Consider the following 27,801-nt stretch of genomic DNA (forward strand, 5'->3'; position numbering starts at 1 on the left):
GGAGCTGGTTCAATGATGGAGAAAGAGCACATAAAGAATGTTTTTTGAGCATTAATTAAGAGCTTGTTTAACCTATAAGTGCCATTTGACAGTATACCATGACTATGGTCAGATTCTAGTATAATGAACTCTAAATGTAAACTTTAAATGAAATCGCTCTTTGACTTTTATTTTGAAAAACCATTTCATGGCCGGTTCCGCCTCGCTGCGGGTCAGCTGATACCCTGCTACGCACGTTTGGCCGGAGCGCGCGGTTGCTGAGGGTTTGGTCCGTGGCCACGTGCGCTCTCGTTTTCTCGCACGTTTTAACGCAAAATCGCGTGTAGCTGTGTCATATTTAGCTTTAATCTGTTTCTTATGTAAACCGTGTGTTTGCGTCGCAGTGGAAATTAGCTAAGGAATAACTTAAAAGCGTGTTAGCACCACGTGAGAGCCGGCGTACGTGAGCCGGACATGCCTTAACTTGTTTTTAGAATTAGCCGGTTTCGCTCTTCAACATGGATTATAAATTTCCTCAACAGCTTTTCCCACATTTTTATTTGGACGGACCTCCGAATTTAAAATGGACGCATGATTATGGAGGCCAGGGCTCCTACGAACGTCTGCTCGAGGCGACCAGGGCATCTTTTCAGGTATTTGAAATATAGTTTATAATAATACTTTTTTTTTTTTAAACCAAGTTAAACGAAATGGGAAGTGAATTCATTTAAATGTGAACATGTAATTCAATTTGTGTTTCTCTTTTGAATCCGTTAACGTCTCGGGTATTTCTGGGGAGGATCCAGAAAAAAAACTGTTGTATGAAACAATTTGGTTACATTTGATTTATTGTTCACTTTGTGGAATTTATTTATGAGATTTTAATCCACATGGGTTTGATTGTATTTCATTTTTGCTCGTATATTTACTAAATGTGTGCATGTTTTTGCAAAAAAAAAAAAAAACCAAAAGGTTTTGAGAGTGATTGATCTTCAGTATCAGCTTTATCCTGGGCAGGTTCATGGTGGATCTAAAGCATGTGCTTGAAATACTGGGATTAGGGCAGGACACCAGTCCATCACAGTGCACCACGCGCATTCATTCACACGTGCATTCAGAAGCTGATTCATATCAAGGGCTAATTTTATGCTTCTCAATCCACATACCAGTGAGGTTTTAAAAAAAGGGCTGGGTGGGGGGTGGAAACTAGAGAACCAACATACTAAGAACCAAAATACTGAGAACAGGTCTTGCTGTCCAGGTCACAGTCATATCCAATAAATCCTATAAAAAACAGGTGAATGAGTTTACACTTCTTAAAAATTGCTTAACTTCTATTAACTACCTGTTTTCTAGTACACTGAATGACTGGAACACAGTGGTGGGCCGTGCATTTGGTACCTGGGCCTTCAGTGGGGACTTACCTGACTTAATCCACCTCTTAATACCACCACTATAAGTCCCGATTATAGAAACCATCAATACAATACAAAATTGCAATATATCAACGCGTGGCATTAAAGAGTGAGACATTTCACATATGGAACTGTGCCACCTACATCATCTGGAGCAGTTCAGAATCAATATTTGTCTAATAACATGACAAAAACATTACAATGTAAATAAAATACAATCTACTCACCAAAGATGCAGACTCATAATTTGCACCGCTCCTCAGAGGCTGTAATCCAGTGGTTCCGCTCGTATTTACTGGTCTGGAAGCGGAGAGCAAACCCTTTCCCAGACTGAGACACACTAGCTAGCTTCGGGGTTGGCCGACCTCCTCACGATGTCTAGCTTTTTTTTAAATGTATTTTTAAGTATGTCCGAGACCAAAAAAATGCCATAAAAAGAGGCATAAAAAGTCTAACTCTGATGTATTCATGTGTGCAGAGTGCTACACGTTTTGCCAGTCGAACTTGGGTGTAACAGTTTCCCTCTGACCAACCAATCAGAGGATGGAAAAATGCTACTCTGGGCCAGCTAGCAGGTGCTGTGAGGAGAATATGAAATCTGATTGGTTAAAGAAACAGATCCGTTGGTGATATTCTCAATGGTAAAAGGGCCTGCAGTAGAGACTTTGAAGGCCCTGGGCAGATTAGATTGACATGGCAGCACAAACAAATCTAACATACACGTACTGGAAGCAGTGCAGCCAAGAGAAACACTACGAGATAAAGAGAATAAACTGTTGGGAATGAATTAATACAATTTTATGGAACAAATAGAATTTAGGTTGTAAATGTAGGTCAGTGCTTCTGATAGTGTTTCCTGACCTCCCACCACTGCTGCAACATGTGCAGATTATATTTATATGGGTGCTTCCTCCTTTTTTTTTTTAATTGTTTTTAAAATTTTAATTGAATTTAATTGTTCAAAAGGTCACTGACATCTGTACGTATGACAAATAATACTTGAAGATAGATGGATCAAGCACTGATTCATCCCAGTGGGAAATCTGTGTTCGAGCAGTACATAGTAAAAATGTATACAAAAAGCAATTTACAATTATAGATTACAATTATTTTTCTTTTGGCTTCTCCCATTAGGGGTCGCCACAGCGGATCACCCTTTTCCATACCCCCCCTCTGTCTTCTACATCTGCCTCTTTAAAACCAACTACGTGCATCTCTTCCGTCACCACAACCATAAACCTCCTCCTTGGCCTTCCTCTTTTCCTCCTTCCTCAGTATTTTTCTACCAACTAATTTCTAATCCTGTCCATTCTCGTCACTCCCAACAAAAACCTCCACAGCTTCAGCTCTGCTACCTGCAGCTCCCTGTCCTGTCTTTTACTCAATGTCAGTCTCTAAACCATGCAACATTGCAGGTCTCACCACAGCGTGTTAAACGTTCCCTTTTCACTCTTGCAGATACCCTTCTATCACAAATCACTCCTGCTATCACTTTTCTCCACCCACTTCACCCTGTCTGCACTCTTTTCACTTCTCTAACAGACGGATGAAAGATAAGAGAATACATTATAAGATTATATTTGTGTGTGTGTGTATATATGGATATATATTTGATATTGGTTGGTTGTGCAGTGTGTATCTGCAAACCTTTTCCTTTTTCCCCATGGGTTTTTAATCAAGATTTCCAGAGTAATAGTCTTCCAAACACATCCCAAGATCTGTTGTGTCTCACAAGACATCGGTCTGTCGTGGAGATGTTTGAATGTATGTTTGAAGACCTTGCTCTCTGTTCGTAGTTACTTGGGCACAGCAGTAATGTCTGCTTTCAGTGAGTAGTTTTAGATGTTATCCGTAGGTTTCTTCTTAGGAGTTTCTGCATTTCATAACTCTCGAAGTTTCCTGTGATAAAAACGTGTGTTTAACAGCATATATCTGATTGTGTCTCAGACAGGGGTCGAGGAAGAGTTTCCACACCGGTTTCAACCACAGCATATGGTGGCTGGAGAAGTGTGGGTCCCTACCGAGCCAATTGTAACACCGCTTCTCCCTCCTTCACCAGGTAGTGTACAGCTCTTCCCAATCCCGATCCACAATACATCCGTTTTAGAATTCGTTACATATCAAAATGCTCCCACTTCAGTGCATTATGATTTCACAGTAGTGCAGAGCGATTTTCAGAGCAAATTACGGTGTTTTCTTAAGGTCGAAAATAGAGCATGCATTGGTTTGGCTTCACATGTTTCAGAGGAAAAACATCTTAGTTGGAAGCTGTCGTATAGTAGAAGAGAGCTTATAGGTGAGCTGGAATTAAGTAACCAAGTGAAAAAGGAAAAAAATACAAAAGTAAGTTAAATAAACTTTCCATATTTTCTGCTCAGTAGTGAGCAGAAAATATGGAAAGTTTATTTCTTACTTTAGCATGCTTTTTTTTTGTTGTTTTCTGCCATTCACTTTTATGTTTAATCCATATTTTATTTTCCATACTATTTTTTTTGGTCTATTCAGTTTTGCCAAGTTTGGCATGACCAAGTGCATGGCAGAAAACAACAAAAAAGCAGGTCACAGGCTAAAAGTTTATCCTTCAATATGCTCATCAGGAGACTATAGAACTGTAGTGACAGCTGCAGCAACCCCACATCACCTGCTTCTGCTGTTGCTGATGTAAAATGGCAAGGAAAAATTCTTATTTATAAACCATAATCCTTTAGAGTAAAATCATGTTTTCTGCCCTGTACTACAAAACATAGCTACACTACAGTTTTACTATAACAATCCATGTTTTGCAGTTTTCCATTGCAGTGCAGCTCCAAGTAAAAAACAAAAAAACAATCTGATATTTAAGTAATAAATGAGATTGTGTCTGTGAACAAAAACTCTAAATTGGATTCAGGGCTCCAGACAATTTTTTTTATCAAGAAGCAATTTGCTCCTATGAGAATAATAACAAGCAGAAAATTATATTTTAAAGTGCCACACAAGAATGAACATTTAAAAATGTAAAACGTTTACTTCCAGTCATTTTGTTGTGCCATCTTTTTACACCATGGCCTGGGAACTGAAGCGATCAGGCGCTTTGAATAACATTTTTTAGCTTTTCTATTCTTTTTCGGCACACAGTCCGCATGCACGATACACTGCTCTTCACGATTGTGATCACAAGCATTTTTATGCTTTTGACTCTCACCGTGTTTTCTTACTGTCTTTTTTTTATTATTATTATTATTTGTTCCGGTAATGAAATCAGTTTTTCCTGCAGTTTCTCTGCCCACTTTAGAGCAGAAGTTGCAAAACATTTTTTGCGTCTCGTGATCTTACCTCAGCTATAAACTCTTGAATCCAAAAAGTTTTTTAAATGTTTTTGGCACATTTAATCATGTTTTCACTGACTGACAGAAAGATGGTCCTCTGTGTGTCTGTCGCGCTCCCTCTTTCCAACGCTGGCACAACTGCAGCCTGCTTTTTTTTTACTAACGTGTCATCAGCGGAGGAGTTGGACAGAGATGGAGACCGTTTGGAAAAAGTCTGAAATTTTTTATAATTGTGACAGACCATTCCTTACAGAACACTCACATAGTCACAACATGCAGATTATTCCCTCATAACGTGCAAATTTATGTGGTCGCAGGTGGCGATCTAGGCAAAAATATTACTCGCAATTTATTATTTTGTCACATTCTGGAGTACTGGGATTAAGCTAAACGAGTTCTGAGGTGATTTAAAGTCATCTGCATTTATTTATTTAGGGTTTGAATTTTGTAATCTTTTTTGGATGTTTAATTCTTTTTTTTTTTATGTAGGATAAAAATTTATTTATTGTTTGAAACCATATGTTAATGCTGGTTTCCTCCAGGTATAATTTTTGGCCAATTTAGCTGTCTATGGCAAAACTAACAGCTAAAACATGGACCTTTTTATTTGATATGTTGGTAATGTGTTCATAGCCAATTTAGTGAAGAATTCAGTGTTATTAATATCGCACTCATTAAAATCTGTGATCGATGCTATGTCTAATAGAAGGACTGTTAAAATGGAAAAAAATTTAAATAAAGCATACTACAAAAAATTTATTACTTTGGGATCACCCCAAAGGATGCATGGGTGATTTCTCCTTGAACAAATTCCCTCATGCTGGGTTGTTTCTTTCTGAAACAAAACAGCATTGCAGTATGCAAGATAAAGCATTTTGTGTAAATCAATATTTGTATTGTATTTTGCAGATGGCAGGTTGACAACCATGTTTAAAAAAACATCTATTTAAAATATAATAGTTTTGAAATTTTTTGTTTAAAAAATAGAATTTTTGTTCATTTAGATATTAGCATCTAGAATATATAATGAATTATTTTATTTAAATGACAAACATAAATGAAATAAACAAACATTCAAAACAAGCATTTGAACGTTGTAAAGCTGCAGTAAATCATGTTTGAAAACAGAAGTTAACTGTTGTAGAAATTGCCATTAAAAAGGAATGGAACAGAGAAACGCATCAAGCTAACAGGCTTAATAATAAAAATAAAAAAATATATATATATGCATATATTATATGCATGCATGCATTGGTGTACAAATGCAACAGCATTCACTGAAAACCACAACAGTGAGACAAATGTAATGGTTAACTGCTTCTGTTAGTTGCTGCGTTTAATTTAGTGTTTGTTAGCATCGTTTTAATAGAATCCATCACTGTCACGAGCGAGCTGATTGCGCAACCTCATGCTCGCGAGTCACGACAGAACAGATCCTGTGTGACTTTTCGGAAGTTAGCAAACAGTTTACACAATAGCATTTCATTTAACTCTACAGTTTTCACATGATGAGGATTATACAGATTTCTTTTTCCCCCTTCATCTGATACCAGTGTGTATTCTTTTCTTGTGCTCATGCATCACTGTGGTACTTTCATGCCACACTAGCTCCTCTTTGCATAACTTCCAGGTACAGGTTTCTTTGTTGCGTTTAATATAAAATGTTTTCATGCATTGCGTTTAATATAAAACGCGTACATGCCTTGGACTACGTGGAACTCACACTTTTTCCTGCTCCCGGTTGACGCTGTACTGGCCTCCATTTTCGCAGATGTCTGTTATCTTGCTGTCACGCCAACCTGTAACTTTAGCAGCTCAACCAGCTCTAGAAAGTTTAGTTTAAATTTTTGTTACATTTTCTTCCAAGGTACTGAAGAATTCTGTGGTCAACCTGTCAGTCCCGATGCCTTCTTTGAACATGTAAGTTACCTACATATAACTACATAGTACTTTCAAACATTTCTAACATCTTTCATGTGTAGCCTAAGTAATTTTTCCTTTGTTTGTTTATTTATTTATTTATTTATGTTTATATAAATAAATAAATAAATAGATGCAGTATTACTATGTGGAGCACTGCATGGATGCATTCTCAGTGATGGGCCGGCTGCTCGGAGAGCACTTCACTTTTTCTAGAGGGCAACATCATAAGGTGGATTTATGTTTTTTACAGAGGTTGTATAGTTTTGTGTTTGTGTCAACGTCTATGTAGTGATATACTGTGTTTGTCTTTAAAATATATTTTTATTCCAGGAAGCTGCAAGAGTGAGTAATATGAAGAAATATTTAAACAACATAAATAAGAAAAAGTAAGGCCTTTCTCCACGCCATCAATCCTTTATTCTTTTTTTTTTTAAAAGCATTTTTAGATTCAGTTCAATTTCAAAACTGTTACATTGTTTTGTTAAATTGTTTTTCGTTAAAGATTAGTTCCTTTTTTTTATTCCATTTTAAGGTGCCATCTTATAGACTGTGTGCGTGCGCGCATGCACACGCGTCATTTGCTTTTTGTTTTGCTTTGCAGGTGCGAGTTGCAGCATTCGTTTCAGGTGAACCAATATCACCATCTTCTGGGTGACATTATCCCCGACATTCCCTCCTCTCTCCTTGCAGAGCTTCTGCATGAGGAGTTGCGCCATCAGGAGGAACTGGAATACTTTCAACCAGCCACAACTGGGGGTGCCCTCGCCTGCCTTCCAAGTCTGGAATGTGAGAATGAAACCTTTCTGATTTATCCGAGTGAAGAATCTCTGAGCACCATCAGTATCCTTTTTCTTTTAGAATTTAGCAAAAATAACATTACAATCAGGCTGCTTAGTGTATTCATTTGATAAGTCTAGCTTTTGTGATAGAAACCTACAAAGCAATTTTGTTTGGTGTAGCATGATGCACGAATGCAAAAATGTGATGTGTGCAAAGATCGCATATAAGAAAGAGGTATTCTGTTAAATATGCATTGATTGCAAACGAGTCCAATCTTCTCTGTAGGGACCTGGGTTGTGAGTTCAGGTTGCATGCATGTTTCAACGAAATTATTTAAATATCTGACTCCAAATATATTTAAGAGCAAAGTAGTAAAAAAAATAAAAATGCACACTGTAAATGCATGTACAAAACAACTTGCAGCTCAGGGCAGCATCACTGACTTAGGATGCCAGTATATGGGGTGGGGGTTAATCCAGTGCAGAGCATGTACATGTGTGGGCATAGGAATGCTTCCGTATGCAAAGATCTATTTGATGTAACGTTTGCTGTAAATGTTATTACATAACTTGTATTATGGTAATTAACACATTGCTCACCATGAAGTTTGGGTTTTATTGATTCCAAACATGAGTGTGTTTATTTCACATAATATTCTTTGACTCACACTCCTGATAACTGACATTAGAGCAAATACGGCTACATCACTGATTCTTTAACAGCAAAAGAAATAGTATAGCTGATATGTCATGTCATCTATAGCTGAAGTCAGTAGCATTGGCAAAGTCTTGAAGCAGCCTCAGTACAATCCTTGCAATTTAGGCCTGAAGTTCTTTTTCATGCCATGTGATATAAATTGTATATGATCATCATGACGTTTAAAGTTCATATTTTGCAATCCTGCTTTCATTGTTAGTTTACAGTACTTAATTGTAGTTCTACAGATTTTCACCCAATGGGTCTGGAATTCAGTAAAGATAAACCTCCTATTGTAAGTGTGGCAGAAAACCCTTTGTTCTTCAGACTGAATGGACCAGTGAGGCAGGTCAGTGTGGCACAGGTGGACGATGTAGGTAAGAATAATAAACAGTGGAGGTATATGATTGAAATATCTGTTGACAAATTTGCTGAATGAAATATAGCCTTGTTTTATTTAATATATTTCCATTGCAAATGGTACGCATCAGGTGGCGCTAAAGACATGCAAATAGCGATTTTTCCCAAATTGTTTTTACTGGTGACCTTTTGTGCATAAAATTCATCTGTGTGTCTGTTTGTTTGTAGGCTTTATAGGTTTGCGCTCAGATTATTTCTGTTCAGCCTGGTTATTAAGACACACTCAACGTCCTTGTCCAGCAGAGGTGGTGCAGTTGAAGGAACGTGCCACCAGCCTTAATGTCAGGTGGGCTATTTTTTGTTTCTTCATCTTTGGGGTGTTTTAATGGTAAGATTATTTCATTAAAGACCAATGAGAAGAATTGTGTGCAGATGCTTAGCATTCAAGAATGTATAAAATAAAAATTTTATTAACAGTTAAAAGAATTGGGGCATCTTGGGTCATGTGATTAGCGCACACCTTCATGCATGTGAAAGTACTTCTCTTTGAATTCAATGATTTTATGTATCAGGATGCAATGAACATGACACGTTGCACTGTCGTTATTTATTTTACAGAAATCAAACTAAACTTTAATGCTTCAACAGGATGTAAGGAAATAGGTAGCCAGATGCTGCTAATTAAATGCTCTTGATTAACTGATCATGAGCAAGTGTGACCACCTGTTATGGCTTTGAGCGTGCGTGCGTGTTAACACAAAGGCAAGGAGGAACGACTCAGACTCTGCAGGCCTTAGTTAAATGTAAAATGCTAAAGTTCATGTCAGTACACTCAGAGAGCGACTGAAGTATGTTTTGTTTGTAAGGGCTGCCAGGGGAAGCCTTTTCTCTCTAACAACAAAAAAACAGGGCCACACAGCTTAGGTTTGCAAGTTGCGTTTAATCAAAATATAAGCTGTATGAAACGTCTGAAATGCCATAATGCACAGTGCCTCATTTGGCTATGGCCAAACCCAAACATAGCATTTCAGAACAAACACCTCAAAAAGAATGGTGGTGGGGTGATAATTTGGGCTTATTTTGCAGCCGCAGGACCCGAACAACTTGAAGTCATTTAGTTGGCCATTAAGTCCTCTGTATACCAAAGTATTTACAACTCAAATGCTTGTCTGAAAAAAGCAGGCCATTCAAGATCTTTTACTAAAACCCATGTAAAATATCATTTCATGGAGCATAGGTAAATTGTAAATCCTACTATTTTACTATACAGCATTGAAAATTCCTTAATTAGCTTTTTTATTACCACAATTTAAGTGCATTTTATAAGGTTATTTGTCTGTTTCTTATGATGGGGTTAAGAACTGGCTAAAATCAGTAAGGCAACACAGCTGCACTCTTATGCAACTTATACAGTAAAACCCTGTTGGACGAGCATAATTCGTTCGTGAAAATTGCTCGTAGGTCCATTTGCTCGTACATTAGAACAAATTTTTCCTATAAGTATTTCCTTCTTGGTTTCAATGGTAATTCTATTTATTTTCTTTTTCCCAGCACCATCACCGATTTTCTTGGGAGACATTTTTTAAGATTTCTAGTGAAATAAAAATATTAATAATAATAACGTCATCAACTAAGCGACTGATTTCTTCCCTCGGCTGAAAGCGGGGAACCGGCAGCGTGGGTTTGCTCGTGCCTTCGAAATTTGGCCGCTTGTATCTCCGTTTGCTCGTACTATTAGTTGCTCGTACAATAATAAATGTTATTTATTAACACTCAAGTTGAATTCCTTTCCCTTTTCCTAAGTTTTAAATTAAGGGGAACGCAATTTATTTGAGATCTTGAAAGCAAAGTTTCATCTAATGGCTGCAAAAAAAGTCAATCAAAATTATTAGCATTTTTAATTGGCAGTGTCTGTTTTTTTTTTTTATTGATTTAATGTACTGTGTGTGTGGTGATGAATTTGTCTATATACTAAATTAATGTTTAATGTTATCTATTCAATATTAAATTCACACTTACCAAAGCATTTTAATATATTTTTTTGCTTTAAACATGCATGTTACAACTAAAGTTATACTACAAGATTTATAGTTTTACAAATAAGCAGTAAAATGAATCGTTCAAATGCAGATAAAGAATCAATTCACCAAACCTAAAATTGCAAAATGTATCCTTGGTCTAATACATTTATCTAATAAGATTAAAAATCTTGCTAGAAATGTAAAAAAAAAAAAAAAACTTTCACAAGATATTATTCCATTTATTTTTCTCTGTTTTTTTACTTTTTTTTTTTACCTTGACTAAATAATTGATGGAGATTTTCTAAATTCACTTGTAATCAGTGAACATCAATACGGTATCGCTGCAGAGCAAAGCGTCTGTTTGATTATGATACTCGTCATACCGATATGGGGAACCAGGGCATAAGAACATGTCCATATTACCTACAATTCAGTTGAATATGTAGCGTTGTTGGCTCTAGGTAGGCCTGCTTTAAAATACACCATTCATATCGTACTTGAATGATTGTTTTATGTCTGAATTGCGGTTGGTGATTACATGATTAAAAAACGTCAAATTACCATTGGGGAGTCTAATCTCTGTACTACTTGGGTACATGCTCCTTTTATCTTCTTTTATATGTATATATCTGCCTATAAGGGGAAAAAAAGACGCACTGGAAGGCAAACTCCATGTCCTAATTTATTTCCTTATTTCTTTTCTAGTCCTCATGTTTCTGAGCAGCTTGTCATAGCCAGTGAGAGTGGAGCAGCCTATCTCTGGGTTTTGGAAAAGGGGTGAGTGTGTTTTTGTGAGAATGCATCTATGTGCTTATGCATGAAATGTTCTGAACTGATCATTTTATCAGTGTGTTTTGCGACTGTGTGTGGTATAAAAGAACGTGACGTGCCTATCATGTTTGACTGTTTAAAAAACAAACAGTTTAAGACTGGTCACCAGATATACAAGGATTCATTACATCATTAGATAATGCTGAGAGACAAGACTCCAAACACTTCCTATCACCTTAACTAAGTATTTTCACAGTGTGATAGCAGTGACAGCATGCAACCTTGAGTTTCTCAAGGTGAATACGCTTTTTGAACGTTACATTCCACATCTAGTCCAGATTTGCTGTTATAATAACCACTTTAACCGGGAAAGTAAAGTCAGGTATGGAGTGAGGCCTGAAGTCAGAATTCCACTACATCCCAAAGATGTTCAATATGCCAAAGGTCAAAGCTCTATTGCGGACCACTCAAGATTTTCCACTTAAACCCATGTGCATATGGGCATTGTCCTGCTGGAACAGGTTTGGGTCTCCTAGTTCAAGTGAGGGGAAGATTCAGTGCAGGTTTTAGAGCAACATTTGTTTCGATCCAGATCAGGGATTTTCAGGGATAGCTTTGCATGTAATTCAGCAAGATGATGCTAAATTGCATACCGCATTTCTTACAACAGCATGGCTTTGTAGTCCAAACCTTTCACCAACTAAAAACTTATGGCGTGTCATGAAACAGAAAAAATGACAAAGACAACCCATGACTGTTGAGCAGCTGGAATCTTGTATCAAGACATGAATTTAGCATTGAATTCATATGGAGCTTGGATTGTACCTGTATTGTCATATATAAATAAAATGTATGAATAAATATTTTGTTTAAACTTCCAGACTGCAAAAAATACGAGATGAGAAAACTAACCTGTACTTCAATGCCAAATCAGCATGGCGATGTTGTGACTTCACAGCTCATCCATGTATAACTGTTTTCGCTGATAGAACCGGAGCAGAACTTACTGATCTCAGGGTACGAGGAAACTTATCAACCTTTTTTTTTTTTTTTGCTTTGTTTTATCATTCAACTCAATTTTATATTTTATGTTTTCACAGAGCAAAGATTGTCACACATTGTTCCGGATCAGTGGGACAGCTGATTGTAAGAGCGGAGAGAGGGTGGTCTTGAGCAAATACTTGCCACAAAGCCATGCATTTCACCACCTCATCACAACACAGGTGAAAATGAAGAGTAATATTTACACCTCTGTGTGAATGCTGGATTCAGTACAACAGTTTTATGGTATAAGGCAACAGCAGGGGAAAATTGTGGTCTTTTTATTTATAGCTTCAGGTTTTGGTTTAACAGCATGGATTGAAAGTTTCTAGTAGTCATTAAAAGATGTGGATTATTAACAAATAGGTTACACTTTGTTGCTTTCTTTTACTTAGTTCTCCGCTTACCTACTGGATGAACGAATGCCTTGTGTGCCTGCTGTGAAGTGGGAGCACATGATGGAGACTCCTCCATGTTTTGCCCATGCTTTGGGTGAAGGCAACAACTCCAAAATCCTACTTGGAGCACAGAGAGCACAGGAGACAATGTTGCTGCAGTATTCCGGTTAGGACACACAAGCATACATGTGCATGAAAGTGTAAAACATGAATAGCCGTTTGCTTTTTTTAAAGCAGCTTGAATGGTGTTTTTGCATCATTCAAGTCAGAATGTTTTACTTTTTTCCTGCTTTAGTGCTTACATTTGCCTCTGCCAATGTTTAAGGATGAAAATTGTCAATCTCCCAATAGCAGCAATTTGCCCACCTTGAATGATAAAACATGGGCTTGTAAGAGGTATTCCTTTAGAAAATATCAGAAAATATCTCTTACTTAACGTGACTTGTGAGCAAAGTGTAGACCATGGCGAGTGAGAAATAAAGAAAATGGGGGACTTTGTGTAGAGACCTGCACAGGATGGATTTTTCAGTCCCGCTCTGGTAAAAACTCTATTTTCTCCCGCTTCCGCCCACAAAAGGCAGCAAATAAAATGTATAAGTAGTTTAATTTTCAATGCACTGACTGCTACTCTGCTTTTTATTTTTGTTCTGTTTTTTTAATTAACAAACGTTTTGCTTTATTCAAGCTTGACTTTTTGTGTAAATGATAAACGTGTACATGAATTTTTCAGAACAAAGAACATCATCTGAAATGATATATAAAAAGAAAAGGCCAAGGTTTTGTGTTGCATGTTCCTTTTTTTATTAATGAAGTAATATCTGTAGCATTTAGCTATTCACTTCAGACATTTTACCTCGGTGTGCGCTAGTGCAAATGCGAAAGTTTGTTTCCGACTTTGTGCCTGTAAATAGTCTTATTTTATTTTAGTTGCTTTTGTGCAGTATATAAATGTTTATTTTTTTATAATATATATATTAAAGACCTTTTCTTCCCGCAACCCAAACACACAAGTATTTCACCGCACCCGCATTCACCCATCAAATCTTTTCTCGCGCGGCACTCGTTTGTGTCGGGTCGCGCAGGACTGCAGATCTCTAACTTGGTGCTTAGTGTTTGTGGGACTGAGATACAGTTTATGCACCTTGCTATTATTTATAAAGGCCATGCTCCCTTTTACATGTTTACCATATGATGTTCTTTATAGCCTAGGTAAAACACAAAAATCTTTCTGACCATAAACCCCATATGTTGATCTTCCCCTAAATTTAGCAGGATAGATTTACAGAATGTCTTTGAAATCTATAGCCATATCATTTTCATTCGTTTTAAATAGGGGTCTAGATGAGTCCTGTTCCTGCATGACATCGCACATGTTCACAAAGAGTGGACATGTTTTGTCGAGGCTGGAGTGGAAGAACTCAAGTGGCCTGTTTAGAGCCCTGAAATCAACCCCCTCTGAATGCCTATGTGAACAATTGGAATGCAGACTGCCCCCTGGAATGCAGGCCCCCTCCCTTGACATCAGTGCCTGTCTTCACATCTCTTATGGCTCTTGCGATGCCTTATGATTTTATAAAAATGCAGACGGAATAAACACAATGTTCAGCAAGAACATATGGGTGTGATGGTCGGATGTCCACAAATTTTGGGCAATTTTCTTCTTTCTGCCTAATAAACACAATTTACTAATTAAAATGATAAATTACCAACTTTTTCTTTCAAAATTTGGTGTATTGAAAACTCCATTGTAGTGCATCAGATTTTTTTCCCCCATACAAAATGAGTGAGTTGCATTTAACAAAAAGTCTTGAATCATAACCTCTGCAGATGCTTAACTGACAAGGGTTGGTGCTGTTTAGATGGATTGGAGTATTCTTTATAAGATGTGGAGCTTATGCACTGAAGTAGCTCACTGCGTGGTTTGTTGGTTTTATTTATTTATTTGTATTTTTTTTTAAAAGGTGGAAGAGAATGGTCATGCCAAGCAGCTGGCCCAATTCAAAAACTCTACAGTCCCTGTGAGAGCCTGAAGATCCGGCAGCTCCCACACAGACATCACAAAGCAAAAGCGAGGCTGGCCTCGCATGCAGCAGGTGAATAACTTTTTATTCTGATGTTTTATGTGATGTATCATTTGAATCAATTTGTCCCTCTATCTTTCAAGATTTTGTACTTTGTGATTCTGCTACGTGATTGGCTGATTAGTTAACTGCATAAATTATCAGGCATACAGGTGTTTATATTAAAGTAAACAATAACTAGGTTGTCAATACACTGTGCTATAATAGGTACTGTTTGGTGTTCTGTTTAACATACTAGACTCAGAACTGTGTGCAATCTTAAAAATAGGGTATGGCATCTGACAGAAATGTTTTGGATGCAGAACACATTCAAACATCTTTTGCAAATACTCAAATGCAAAATTGTCCATTCAGCAGCTTTAGTCTGAATTAATTAGCAATTGCATAGTGGAAGGTGTAGTTTTGCTGCATGTCAGCAAGGCACTGATTATCTTTTAGCTCCTGCAGCAACAAACCGAGTTATGATTTCATTCGCTTAAAAAAGTGGTGGCATGTCATGTTTTTCAAGCAGCCTGACCATATTCCACAGTGCTTCTTTTGAGTATCAACACTTGCGAATCACCATATGGTGTGGTGGTGAGTTTTAATTGTCAAGCATAATTGTCGCACGTGACTTTACTGCAGTAAGGGAGAACATGCTAAACACACTTGGTGGAAAGCCGAATCTACTCTTTTACACATGTATTTGTGTCGATTGTCCAGGCAGAGGGACCGAACTGGCAAAAATGTGCTGCAAGTTAGAGCAATAAAGGATGCAGATGAAAGTGTGTTGAGAAGATGAAGGGAGTATTTGGAGCAGTGGAGTTTTTTTTTTAACAAAAATTTGGTATGGGAGAGGTATGGAGAAGTTTGCTTTTATCGATCTTCAAGAATAAGGGAGATGTGCAGACCTGCAGTAACTACAGGTTGAATAAAGTAACTACAGGTTGATCAATCACACCATGAAGTTATGGGAAAGAGTAGTGGATCTAGGGCTGAGAGAAGAGGTGACCATCTGTGACCAGCAGTATGGTATCATGCCAAGGAAGAGCACCACAGACGCATTATTTGCTTTGAGAATGTTGATTGAGAAGTATAGAGAAGGTCAGAAGGAATTGCATTGTGTGTTTGTGGATTTGTATTGTATGAGTAAGTCAGGTGTGGCAGAGAAATGTGATAGTGGTGCAGGACATGTATGAGGACAGTGTGACAGCAGTGAAGTGTGCAGTAGGAATTACAGCCTGGTTCAAGGTGGAGGTGGGACTGAATAAAGGATCGGCTTTGAGCCCTTTTCAGTTTGCAGTGCTGATGCACAGTTTGACGGACGAGGTCCGACAGGAGTCTCCATGGATTATGGTGTTCATAGATGATATTGCTATTTGTGGTGAGAGTAGGGAGCAGGTTGAAAAGAGCTTGTAGAGATGGAGGTACGTGCTGAATAGAAGGGGAATGAAAGTCAGTAGGAGTAAGACAGAGTACATGTGTGTGAATAAGAGAGAGGGCAGTGGAGTGGTGCGGTTGCAGGAAGAAGAGGTGGAGAAGGTGGATGAGTTTAAGTACCTGGGGTCACCTGTGCAAAGTAATGGAGGCCAAGGAGGAGATTTATGGATGTGGTAAGGGAAGACATGCAGGTTGTTGGTTTAAAAGTGGCAAATGTAGAGGACAGAGTAGTATGGAGACGGATGATCCACTGTGGCAACCCCTAACTGAAGCAGCCAAAAGAAAACTCTTATACATGGGTGAGTTAAGACAGCCACACTTGCCTTGTGACTGCTATTGGCAAAATATGGAGAAAATGCCGTCCCTGCTGCTTGGAGAGCACAGCCGATTTTTCTCCCTTGGCTCAGATCCACAAATGGCTGTAGCAACATTGGGATTTGAACTGGTGATCCCCTGATGATCGCTTTTTCTTTGTGCCACTCAGGAACATGTGCACGGCTATTGAAATGCAGATTAACCATTTGAAGCATTATTATCTGACTACTGAAAACACACTTGTCCTATGCTATGATCTTATCTCAGCTGCTGGCATTATTGTGCTAATTATGACTAATTAGAGAACTCGTTTACATCACTGTTTTTGACTTGTTCATGCAGGGGCATGGTATATGGGCAAAGAAACAGTGAAATGTTTCTTTAAGATGATGTTTTACATTTTGCATTAATCACTTCTGTTTTGTTTCTTACCAAAAGAAAAATGCTTTGCACTTGCAGTAAAGCAGCTTATTTTTTTTCTTTCAGGCCTATCTGCAGTTCGGAACAATGGCTACCTGTGTGTGCTCCAGCTCACAGAGGCTGGGGACATATTCTACCAGATGCTGAGACATATTGACCCAGCCAACTCCGAGCCATATCAGTCAGACTCAGCAGAACCTGCAGCCAATACAAAGTCTGCAATACAACCCCAAGATTCTTTCGGAGAATACTGCAACTTTAAAACAGAACGAATTCAACATATGCTTGACAGTGATAATGAAGATGGCTCTCATACTGCAGATGAAAATGGGGTAAGAACCCCTGCAGAAGAAGGGATAAACTCTAAGGTTGCTTCAGTTCTGGAGTCATCCCTGCCTTCTTCTAAGAGGGACTGTGCTCATTTACTGAGGCCAGCAAACCCCAAAATGGCTAGCTCCCATTTAAAATTAATCTGGAAAAAATGGCTGGAGTCCTTCTTAACATGCAATGGAGAAAATAATTCTTACTGGAAACACTGGGAAATACCCACCAGTGATGTTATCAAATTTAAAGTCCAACAAAGAGACAAGCTTGCAGAGGACAAGTTTCAAAGATTGAGAAAAGACCTGGCAGACATTCCAAAAAGTAGGAAGCTGCTTGTTCATTCGGTAACATATCTGCCTCCTCTAGAGGTGACCCCAGTTCCAGATGAGGTGATCCCTGAGGACTGGCAAGATGATCTTAGTCAGCGCCTAAGGGCCTCATGGATGGATGGTTTGAGAAGCTGGTGGGATGATAAACTCGGTCTAAACCGGTACACCAAGATTAAGGCCTTGCGAAGAAAGCACCTTCAGGCAAAGAGAGCCAAAGCTAAAAACAGAATTGCACTTTCCGCAAGCTTCACCTCTTCTGTCAGCTACCAGGATTATCTTTCTGAATGGTCATCAGCCACAAGTCAATATCTTGGTTCGGATGCAGAAAGCATTCATAACTCTCAAAGTGCACCAGAAAATGAGGCTATTTCTGACCAAGATAAACCAGCTGAGTACACAGATTTTAACAGAGCGACTCCAAATACAAATGGGTACTCAGGACCAATTAAAACTTCTTTTAAAAGGCCTAAGGAAACAGCAAAAAGCTCTGAGCAGGATGATGTCATTGCTACGTCCCAGTTTCTTGCAATGGATGTCCAACAACTGCCCAGCCAGGCCTCTACCATGGAAAGCAACTCTGTACTTCATTCTTCCTCAGTACCTAGTTTGAAAGAACCACATTCTGTCCTGCCCAAGCTGAGCCAGTGGCAGCGGCAGCAGGACTATCACTCTTCCGGCTTAGAGCTTGGGCATAATGATGAGATCGATGCATCAGTTGGTTTGAGTACCAGATCGCAGCCTTCTAGTTTTTGGTCACCATCACGGGCTTCATTGAGGACCTCTTCCCAGGCTTCTAAACCCCAGAAAAAGAAGTCCCAAATGGGATTCTGAATGGGTAAGTCACCATAAGCAAAAACTTTTTTATTCAATACTTATTAATAACTGTGAATTGATTACTTTCTTGTTCTTTGTTTAAGCAAGAAAGCATTTAATATGCTTTCTGCTACATGTGTGGTAGTTGAACTACAGTGAACTTTTGTTTATGCTTATGTGGACTTGCTGTACTTTATTTCCATTAAGCTTTGAACTGTTTTATTGTTCAGTAAAACTACAATAAATCAAGCTGCCAAGTGGTTGATTCCTTCTGGTCTCACTGAAGGAACAGGATTATTGTTTTTTATGGGTTTTTTTTATTTTTTATTTTCAAAATCTAATGGTATGAAATGAGAGAGAGAATTCAGTCAGGTCTAGCAGCAAGTTTTACATACGTGGTATAATTTAATATTTTGTGCAAACTCATCATGCAAATCATGTCACATTATAAAAAGCCATTTTGAGAACACTTCCACAACAAAATATTCTTAAAACATGTATGCTCTTTGCTTATGTAAATCTGTTTACATAAATGTATTTGTGCACAGAACCTTGTTTATGGTTTAATAATTGAAGGATGGGATCTCTAAAGTAGGGCTACTGCTATCGATTATTTTAGTAATCAAGTATTCTATCGATTATTCCATTAATCAGATAAGTACTTTCTCTTTATTAAAGAGCAATACTTAATAAAAGAGTCAAAATAACGTCACTTTAAATGAACACGTAATTTGTTTTTCGTTTTAGAACAATAAAAAAAGTTCTGCTGAAATTACATACAAGAATATCAGTAAAAACTAAACCCAATTATTGCATTTAATAGCCATATTACATGAAAATGCAAACACGGTTGCGTTCAAAAAGTCCCTCTGCAGTAGCCGTGTAGAGTAGTTTACGGGAAACGATTTGTTTAATGAAACTCATAATTATTCTTACTCGTATTTATTTATTAAATCTCACACAGTATCGTGTTGTGGTCTTCTGGTCTCTGGAAAAGCTGCTTGAAATTTATCACCAGCTTAAAAATGCTCCACTTCCTACTCTATGGCACCATTGCGGGGGACTATTTGAACTGTGTTTAAATAAAAACATAATCTATTTTTAATTACTTTAAAACGGTAACTGGTGTAATGGTGTTTAAGTTTGAAATTATCCCAAACTTTGAAAACTTGCCGGCGTTTTCTTTGGCTTGAATCTTCTCCTTGTCCCTTTGCTGTTTTTTTTTTTTTTCTCCGTTCCTCCATTTTTCATTCTGCAGCGTTTACTATGTTTACCTGTCCAGAGCACTTGAGTTTAGCGGATGATGCGTCAGTAGTAATGGTCCATGGGAGACACATTGCTCTGCGTTTAGTTAAATGGACTAAACTAAGCATCGAGGCAAATTAATTTTGTAATCGAATTACTCGAGTTACTCAAAGAATCGTTACAGCCCTAATCCAAAGCAGGATCTGGAAGCTTTCTTCCATGTTCAACTTTTGCATTTTAGGTGCAAGTCTGGTTCGGCCTCATTGTGCTGCCATGCGTCGCTGCTCTGGTGTTGGCTAGTGATGTGCAATTTGCACATTTTGAAAGTGCTCTTTCACACAGCTGTGGAATGCCACTATGTAAAGATTGTGTTAAAATTTCGCTTTAAAGTACAGTAAAAAGGAAGAATTTCTTTAGGAGGCTGTTTGGAATGAAACAGCATTGACACTTATTTCTGTAACACTCTTTTTACATTTTAAACAAAAAGCATATACAGAAATGAAAATAAGCTGTCTCATTAAAAGCTTAATTTGACCATTTGCGGCTTTTTTCCCCCCAGTAGTGCAGTTTTTCTGAAAAAGTCCGTCAGATATTCATATTTTCAGACCAATACTACATTTAGGTAGTCAAAACCTACCTCATTTGTTTTTTTTCCACAAGTTCCCCACATCAACGACTAGTGACTGTATTAGTCAACCAGTCTATATTATGCAGACCTTATTCTACTTAATTATCCAGTCAGTCATGACCAAGAGCCCAAATTAGCATCATTCACCCTTGCAGCGCTACTCGGTTTAAATAAGAAATGCATGTAAATGTGAAAGAAATGGCAAATACTGTGGCAAGCCATATTTTCTTTTTTTTAATTATTATTATTATAAGAGAGACTCCACAATCATGGGCATCTTTGAGCTAAAAACTTATAATAACTGACTGGTCAGTGTTGCAGTGGATTAAATTAGGCTACTCATTTACTAATATTTTATCAGACAAAAACCAAAGTGTATTCTGTAAAAATTCCATTGGCAGATGAAAAATAATTCTTATGCGTATCAAACATTGTCGAACCCAAAAATATAAACTGGCACATTTGGTACCTGAAACTGATGCTTGCAGAAGAATTGCCACCATTAAATTGGATGTCAACTACTTCTAATTTTAGCTTCTTTTTTTTTGGTATAGATAATGCCATATTGCGATGATTACATTATCTAGTATGTTGGAGATAACACAAGTGATATGTAATTTTATACCAAAGTACTCGAAAGGTGTGATTTCTGGTGGTTGGATAGTATTGATTACATTTTCTAGAGCGACAGCTTTTATCAAGGTTTATAATGGGATCGTTATAACAAACACAGAGAATACTTATGATTATGCAAATATATGTTGCCATTTTTGCCAAACAAAGGACTGTGCTGTTAAAATTGCTTTGTGATGTTCTGTCTTGGAAAAAGACTCGATGCTGAGGTGACATTAACCCATTCTATACATTTACCTTGTGTATTATTTACAGTATATGGAAAGTATGAACATGTGTGGACACCTGCCCCTCATACCTTAAAATTCTCTCAAATGCATTTTTTCACAGTAACATTATGATTTACCTTGATGAGTGTTAAGAGGCCCAAATCTGTTCCAGTATGACCATGCCCCTGTGTACGGTGCGATCACCATATAGACATGGCTTGACGAGTATCTTGTTGATGAATTCAGACTCAAAAGAGCCCTGACTTTGACCCCACTGTGTTCAACTTTAGAGATGAATTGGAACACCACCTGCATACCATGGCTTATTTTTCTGCAATCTCACTAATGCTCTTATGGCTGAATAAGCACAAATTCCTTCAGCCTTCAACTGCTGCTTCAACATAATACAAAGCTTTCCCAGAAAATTATGGCTGTTAATTTTCAGGTAATTATGGTAATAACCAGATAATAAATGCCTTATTAATGCCCATGGTTTTGGAAATTCATGTGTCTGATGGTCAGGTGTCTGTATATATTTAGCCATATTGTTTGTTAAAGGAGAAACTTCTTTCAAAACTAAAACTTTGGGCTTGGCTGATGGTTTTTTTAGGGAAGGGTGTTGTGAAGCAGTAAAACATTTTTCCTACTGTATTTAGTAAAATATCCTGATGTTAATTTACTTCCCTAAAGCAGAAACAGAAACTATGATTACCCTGTCTGGCTAAATGACACTGCAAGCAGAGCTCTGCGATTTGCTATCCTCACAAGTCAGGGCGAGGCACTTCCTCTTTTCCACAGCGCAGGGTGAATTGCCAGAGGCTCTCTGACGTCAGGAGTCAGCTGTTTAGACGTCATGAATGTGAACAAACAGCTGAAAGGGTTTTTGTTCTGGCTTGCCAAGTTTGTGCAACACACATGTCCTTAGAAGGAAATCATTGGATAATCCGTCTCACTTTGCAAATTGGTCTGATAGAGGAAGTTTCGGATATGTCATCAATGTTACACACTTATCTAAAAACGAAAGCATAATTCTCATTAAATGTGTTTACAGTGAAATGTACCTAGCAATTCTGCTGTTGATTTGATTGTTGGTGCCGTATACTTCACATTCTTAGCAGTTCATGGTTGTCTGCTGTGGAGGACCTTTCTAACAGTTGTAATGATTTTGGCAAGAACTTTCAGTGCTCTTAAAACATGTTCAAGTTTCTAAAAACAAACCTAAAAAACAAGGCATTGGCTTTCCCGTTCACCATTTTCCAGTTGCGTTCAGTGAGATTCAGAGGAATCCAGTGTAGAGATAGAAAATATTTATTTTTCCATTAGCTACTGTTCATGTGAATAAAAACCGACAAGCTTGAATTGAAAAATACTTAGTTTTATATAACATGACAAAAATAACAATAATAAATAAGTTAGTATCTACAACTTACTATACATTTTTTTTTTTGTACATTATACAAATTTACATTTTTTTTTTTTGTATTGACATTTTTACATTTTGTGGCTTTTTTTTTTTTCTTCAAGCATTTCCTTTTTTTCAGTCACACACACACTTTGGCTAATTTAAACCTAACCTGGCAAGTCACATCACCGAACTCAAACATACCAAAGCATACACACAAAAACAAAACACAACCTGACAGTCTCAACCTGAGCACAGTCTGAAAAGCGATTGATCCGGACAAGTATCCATGACAATCGTTATATAAAACTGTGCACAGTACTGGGGTAAATGTCCCAGAAATCAACAGTCCTTAGTTGTTAAACAGTCTTAAAGATATTGAAGGATTCTGTTGTCTCCTGGAATGTGGCAAACCTGAACATGCACCAACAATTATCAAAACACTTTTTTTTTTTTTCCAGGTTGTAAACCTTAGCTGCCTGTGCAATTTTTTTTTATCTTAACAGTTACAATAGGAAGAAAGAATGATCAGTATTAGCTACAGTATATGAAATAGAATAGAGATTTAAAGTAAATAAATAATAATAATAAAAAAGCCATACTATTCAAGTAATATCTAAAGAGGAACCCAGGCACTGTGGCTCTAACATGGAGAGGTCCGAGTGGTTGCTGACATCACAACGGAAGCTGGAGTTTTGTATTGTAAGGCAGATGAAGCTGCTGCCACCATGTTTTGAGGTTCCTTTCTGATAGAATGGCCTCGGATCAGCGGAGCACCCATTTAGGCAGCCTTCTTTTTTTGAAAGTGGGCAGGGAAGTAAGGCCCCTCTGCATCACTTCCCAATGAACTGCTGAGAGACTCCTCCCCAGAGCTCAGCTCTTCACTCCAGTCCTCACTAGACAGGGCAGAGAGGAACGCGTCAGAATTGCTTCAGACGACACACACACCCTGACCTACCCTGCCTTAGTCACAGCAGCTACTTCTGAAGTCATACATGCTACTCCCCTTTAGAACGTCACGATTTATCCTGTTCCGCACCTATGATCAAAATGTTCTGTATTTGTTCTTTATTTTATTCCACTAACCAAGGGTTAGGTATTTAAAGTTCAGCCACACATCTAAGATTGATGGAAGCATGTGTTCCTTTGTTTTCACAGAACAGAGCTGATCCATTTTAGTACAGTGAATACCCAATAGGTTACAACCAACCAATGTTTTTGTTTATCTACTAGTTACTATGGTGAACTGCTTACTAATAATGCCACATCATTCATATTCATTACACTTTGGTAGCAAATAAAATGTGTACAGATGGAAGCCCAAAATTCCAGGTGGCTGTGTGTAATAATTGAAGAGAATGCTAATGTGAATGTTATACTAGGGTTGGGTGGTTCATGTAGTAGCCAATGCGTGAAGTGAAACTAAAACCACTGACAGTTCCAAGATTACACTAAAAAATCCTAAGACTTTCCATTTTTTGGGGGTTAATAACTGGTAAACACTCCAAACTACAGAGACTTGCTAGTCATGCCCTTTTTTTTTATTATTATTAAATATAAAGATGGTTGGTTATCAATGACTCAATTCTTTGTGGTTTTGGATACGTACAGTATAAACCAGGGCTAGCTGATTTTTAAGATGTCCCTGTTAGAGCCAGACATTTTACAGAAGCACTTTCTCCACATACCCCTCATTTTTAAGCAATTTTAAGTCTTATTTTGATTTTTTTTTTTTTCTTTAAATATGAAAATGTTTCAGCTTACTAGGGTAGTGAACAAAAAAATATTGTGTGTGCAGGTCTACTGTGTACCTCTCACTCCAGCAGTCTTCGGGGATCGTGGGCAGCTCTGGCGCGCCACAGTAGCTTCTGTGCAAGTTCTGGGCCGTGCGCCGGGACACGATCCACACCAACTTCCTATGATTGGGTTTGCAGCATGTAGGCGAGGAGTACTGCACCAGGCACTGGGCCACCCGACCTTTCCACGGCTGCAGCTCAGTATCAGAGATCTGCAAATACAGATATGAGATATTACATAATGCAGAGAGACAATCTGGGTGAAGTTTGCTGATATCTGAGGGTCAGCCTGTTACTGAGCATGCCTGAAATTCTTTCTCAAAGAAAGCAGGTCGGATTTGTTTAGAGACAAATACTGCTTGCATCATGACTGCTGGCAAATGGTACTTGTTTATTTTTGCACCAAAGCTACTGAAGAATTTGCATTATATATAAAATTGTGATATGACCAAGATATATTTTGTACACACATTTCCTATTTAAAATAAACTGCCAAAATACTACAAAATAAATGTACCATCAAGTGTGTCTGAATGGACTGGATGATCTGAATCAAGTCAACTGACTTCAAGGCCTCAGTCTCATGCTTGATGAGTGACAGAGCTAGCACCGATGGCTAGAAAGGAAAAAAAAAACAAAGATTAAAATACAAATTTAGATTATTATAAGCAAAAGCCTCAAATGTCTGTAGACTTACTTTTGATTTGGAGAATACAATGCGGCAAAGGCAGGCTTTAAGCTGGGCTTCCAGCTTGTCTAGGCTGAGAACTTCTTTCCTAAAAAAAAAATGGGGACAAATAATAAATTAGTCCAGCTGCCTTAAAAAATTTTTTTTTTTTTTTTTTTTTTAGAAATGTCGCATCATTACCAGCCTGTCTATTGTCTGCCCTTTGGTATATGACAGTATCTGCTGATAAGGTTTACGATAGACGATGTGAACTGTAAAGCATATCTGAACTACAGTGCACAATGGACAAAGGTATTCATCTGCCTGTTACTTTCCTAATGTCATCAATTGTGGTGTTTTTCCCCTAGTAACACCAAGATACACTGCTTCACACCAAGTCTTACCTGCTTGAGGTATGCAACAGTACAATCGCATGATACAGGCGCAGAAACGTTAAGGCGGTGACGGCTTGGAACTTGAAGTTGAGTTTCTCTGAGATGATGGTCCCCATGCGCCTGATGTCCGACACGGTGAACTTGCACTGGCCGATGCGGATCAGCTCGCGCATTGAAGACACATCCCACTTATCCTCTACGACGTTGGCAGCAATGTGAAGGCAGCTGATGCTGACGCAGGCTAGATGTTTGGGCTGAATCTTTAAAGCAAATCAGTTACATTTTAGTTGTGATTTAGCATTGTAGCATCGAGTATATCGAATTATGCATCAGGGGGTGGGTTTTAATAATAAGAGCAATGCATGTGTACCTTCATTATAGCAATAAATCTGTCCAGCAGATTAACAGCCTGGACAAAAGTCTGTGTGCTGTAGCCAAAAAAGCTGGTCAAGCTCCAGAGGTCCTCTACTTTGGCGTTGCGACATTGTGCAGAAATCCCCTGGTGCAGGAAGACAAATTAGTTAAGTTAGTTAAGCTTGTAAACTTCGATATTACACTGAATATGCTTTAATATATAAAATGCAGTGCTTTAAAATCGATTGCGTTTAACTACTAAACATAAAACCAGCATTTTACCTCAACCAGCTTTAAACTAACATGTACTGTGTGAAACATAATACTATCGGACATGTAGAAGTGTTCAGTTTTACAGGACTTATTCATTGTAAAATATAAAATGTAAAATATAGTTCGACAAATTATCATTTTATCCAGTTAAACTAACAGAAATGAAACGGAAATTATCCGATTATATAGGGTTAAACAAACGGAATGTGTAAATGTAAACCTGGTGTACCTCAGAGTTTGACTCGATCAGCTCCAGTCCAGACTCTTTGGGCAGATACTGGCTTTCCTGCTGCAGGTTCTGTTTCAGCTCCTTCATTAGCCTGAAGAACTCCATGTCGATACTCTGTTTTCTTTCGGTTATCTCAAGGAAACCTTTAAGAAAAAAAAATCCGTAAATGTTTTCTTGTCCTAGTTACAGGAGGGTGAAGGTTGGCCAAGCCCAGCGGCTCAGATTTCCACCGTTACCGCCTCCTGTTAGCAATTAGCTCAAAAATAAAACTGCAAAATATTTACACTCTAGGCGCATAAATAAAGCATGTTACATCGCAAAATAGTGTGAATGCGATATTGAAATTATTGCATCTCTCAATTATGTAGAATGATATATTTTAATCGGAGCTCTGGCTCTGTAGCTGTGTTAGTTGGGTTTTTTTCCCTTTTTGAAAACATCGGCTGGGGGAGGGGCCACATCCAGCCTCCATCTCCTTCTTTTTTTTAAATATATATATTATAGCCAACATAACGGAAAATCTATACAATATATTTGGAAAATATCTTCGATAGCAATTTACTTTGAGTAACAAAGAAATTAAATTCTTGTTTCAAGGTTATCACTTGAAGGCTTTTAACGCTAACCGAGTATTAACTACATATCTATTTCTCCATTATTTGATTACTAATCAAACAAAAAAATATTAGGTGTTAATCTACTGTACTGAAAGTCGTTAGACATTTTAATCAAGTATATATAATTTTTGTTTTTAATCAAACTGCCTTCGTCCAACCCAAGAAACACTAAGGATTTAAAACCCTGCCCGATACATATATAGTTGTCATTAACTACAGGGGGAAGAAAAAAAAACATTAGTTATGAATGTAATATTTTGTTTATTGGGTTCTAAATAAACTCAAATATAAGTAAATCCAATATACATTACCTTAAATGTTAGACGGCCATTTTCTTGAACAAGATCTTCTGTTTTCTGAGTCTTTCCCCCTTTTGTTGATGTAAACCATGCCCACGCCCTCTACGTGACGTCACAACTTGCACGTACGAAGCGTATTCTGGATTCTTCTGTCTTCGGTATAATAATAAGCATTTCTCACCCCCATAACGACATGTTTAAGGACTTCACTAATTTATCCAGCACTATATAATATTATAATTTGTGTATTTTACCTGACCAGAGATGAATTTGTGAAAACATTTGACAGCGGTATTGACGTTATAAAGGACCAATCACGTTCTGGAAATGGTCTGCGTTCAAAAAGTCCGCCCAAAATATTCCATTCCGATTGGCTGAGTCCTCACGTGCTCATTGCGACTGCATGTTCCGTTCTCATTGGCTGCTTGATGGCTTGCGTCATGATGGTATTTCACAGCACAAGCTGGTTGTTTTTGTTGGTTTATGCCAAATTATTGTGCTGTTTTATCAAAAAACACGCATTAATATTTGATCGAGAAACAACTCGACGCATATCTTTGCTTTTATTAATAAATAATTAATTTAATAAATGATAGTTTCACATATTAGGTTTAATGCATAAATAAAAAAAGGTTATCAGAATAGTTTTTTTTTTTTTTTT

General features: G+C 37.7%; 2 protein-coding genes and 1 long non-coding RNA gene across 3 annotated transcripts in view; 2 read left to right on the plus strand and 1 right to left on the minus strand.

Moving 5' to 3' along the window:
• Window positions 1-27,801, plus strand: part of LOC310739423 — a 195,388-nt gene that overhangs the window by 6,745 nt on the left and 160,842 nt on the right. The gene's annotated exons all lie outside the window — the stretch shown is intronic.
• On the plus strand, window positions 193-24,818 carry taf1c (TATA-box binding protein associated factor, RNA polymerase I subunit C). The gene is made up of 15 exons (XM_083565333.1): window positions 193-632; window positions 3,342-3,453; window positions 6,570-6,622; window positions 6,756-6,854; window positions 6,956-7,011; window positions 7,227-7,465; window positions 8,350-8,478; window positions 8,690-8,807; window positions 11,188-11,259; window positions 12,135-12,270; window positions 12,354-12,476; window positions 12,690-12,858; window positions 14,654-14,785; window positions 16,994-18,415; window positions 24,309-24,818. Exons 1-14 carry the CDS (start codon window positions 498-500, stop codon window positions 18,409-18,411), a joined length of 2,991 nt encoding a protein of 996 aa, XP_083421459.1. The 5' UTR covers window positions 193-497; the 3' UTR covers window positions 18,412-18,415; window positions 24,309-24,818.
• ccng2 (cyclin G2) lies at window positions 22,468-27,310 on the minus strand. Its single transcript, XM_083565337.1, has 8 exons — window positions 27,153-27,310; window positions 26,225-26,367; window positions 25,739-25,867; window positions 25,378-25,628; window positions 25,004-25,082; window positions 24,824-24,922; window positions 24,322-24,518; window positions 22,468-23,406 (listed from the first exon to the last, which is right to left on the minus strand). Exons 2-8 carry the CDS (start codon window positions 26,327-26,329, stop codon window positions 23,292-23,294), a joined length of 975 nt encoding a protein of 324 aa, XP_083421463.1. The 5' UTR covers window positions 26,330-26,367; window positions 27,153-27,310; the 3' UTR covers window positions 22,468-23,291.

The sequence above is a fragment of the Silurus aristotelis genome (assembly GCF_946808225.1).
Source record: "Silurus aristotelis genome assembly, chromosome: 16".
Classification (NCBI taxonomy): Eukaryota; Metazoa; Chordata; class Actinopteri; order Siluriformes; family Siluridae; genus Silurus; species Silurus aristotelis.